At 33.6% G+C, this 1089-nt stretch overlaps 1 protein-coding gene across 1 annotated transcript in view; it reads left to right on the top strand.

The window, feature by feature from the left end:
- The window catches only part of LOC107578913 (integrin beta-3-like), a 5588-nt gene that overhangs the window by 2753 nt on the left and 1746 nt on the right, over positions 1 to 1089 (top strand). Inside the window, exons 5-6 of the mRNA XM_016264816.1 lie at positions 5 to 16; positions 897 to 1086. Coding sequence (XP_016120302.1) covers positions 5 to 16; positions 897 to 1086 — 202 coding nt within the window. The remainder of the gene's footprint in view (positions 1 to 4; positions 17 to 896; positions 1087 to 1089) is intronic.

Raw genomic sequence — 1089 nt, 5'->3', positions numbered from 1 at the left:
CAAAATTGGAGATATGGTCAGCACCTGGTGCATATACTAGAAAAAATTATTTTTGTTTATTGTTCAGTTTACTCAGTTAAAATAAGCTACAGCAACACAATTGCTGAATATTTTATCACAATTTTATTGTGTTCAGTCTACTTAGATATGCAAAACTTTAAATTTTACTGAATTAGTTTGTGTTGGGACTATCGTTTTTGTTGCGCTAATCATTTTCTGTTGCAATGAAACTGCATGGGTGAATTTTAGGTCCAAGCATGCTTTGCATAGGATTGAAATGGGCGAGTAAATGCTGAAATTAAGTGTTATTTCTATGCATTTCTGAGTAAAAGCAAAGACCTTTTATGTTTAGTTATGTTGGATATTTAAAAAAGTTTGTGTTGTTGAAGATTTTGTGATTGACATTGTGCTGAAAAGTAGAGCATTTTTATCCAATTTAAATAAAAAGTGTCTAAATTAAGAAAAATTTATTTTATGCAAACTAAAACAGGACAATGAAAAGTATGTACTTTGTTAATTATACTTAACTCAGTTAAATTTCACAATTTATTACAAAGGAATGACAAATAACACATTGATTTCAACATTACATTTATAAGTAGAAAGACTGAAATTGTATTTTCTTGTAAGACACTCCAATAATCCTTGCTTTATTTACAGCTTTGAAAAATATATTACAGTGTAGAAAGTTAGAAACTACATCGTTTGTGTACCAGTATACTCCTGCTAAATTTAAATAGTGTTCTTTATTTTTTAAGCGGGGGATACATTTACAGATGCTTTTATTCAAAGCTATGTACATTGCAATCTATACATTTTTATCAGTTCATGCATTCTCTGGGAATCAAACCCATGACCTTATGCTTTTTTCTTTCCGTTATATTACTCTTCCATAGGTTTCATTTAGCATTGAGGCAAAACTTCACGGCTGCCCTAAAGAGAAGAGCCGGACCTTCATGGTCAAGCCAATGGGCTTTAAAGACACCCTTCAGGTGATTGTGGACTTTGCTTGTGAATGTGACTGTCAGCAGTCCTCCGTGCCCGCCAGCCCGTCCTGTCACCACGGGAACGGTACCCTGGAGTGCGGTG

The sequence above is a fragment of the Sinocyclocheilus grahami genome, unplaced genomic scaffold (genome assembly GCF_001515645.1).
Source record: "Sinocyclocheilus grahami isolate Dianchi unplaced genomic scaffold, SAMN03320097.WGS_v1.1 scaffold12739.1, whole genome shotgun sequence".
Lineage (NCBI taxonomy): Eukaryota > Metazoa > Chordata > Actinopteri > Cypriniformes > Cyprinidae > Sinocyclocheilus > Sinocyclocheilus grahami.
The sequence above is the reverse complement of the archived record's forward strand: the minus strand, read 5'-3'. Positions and strand labels throughout refer to the sequence as shown.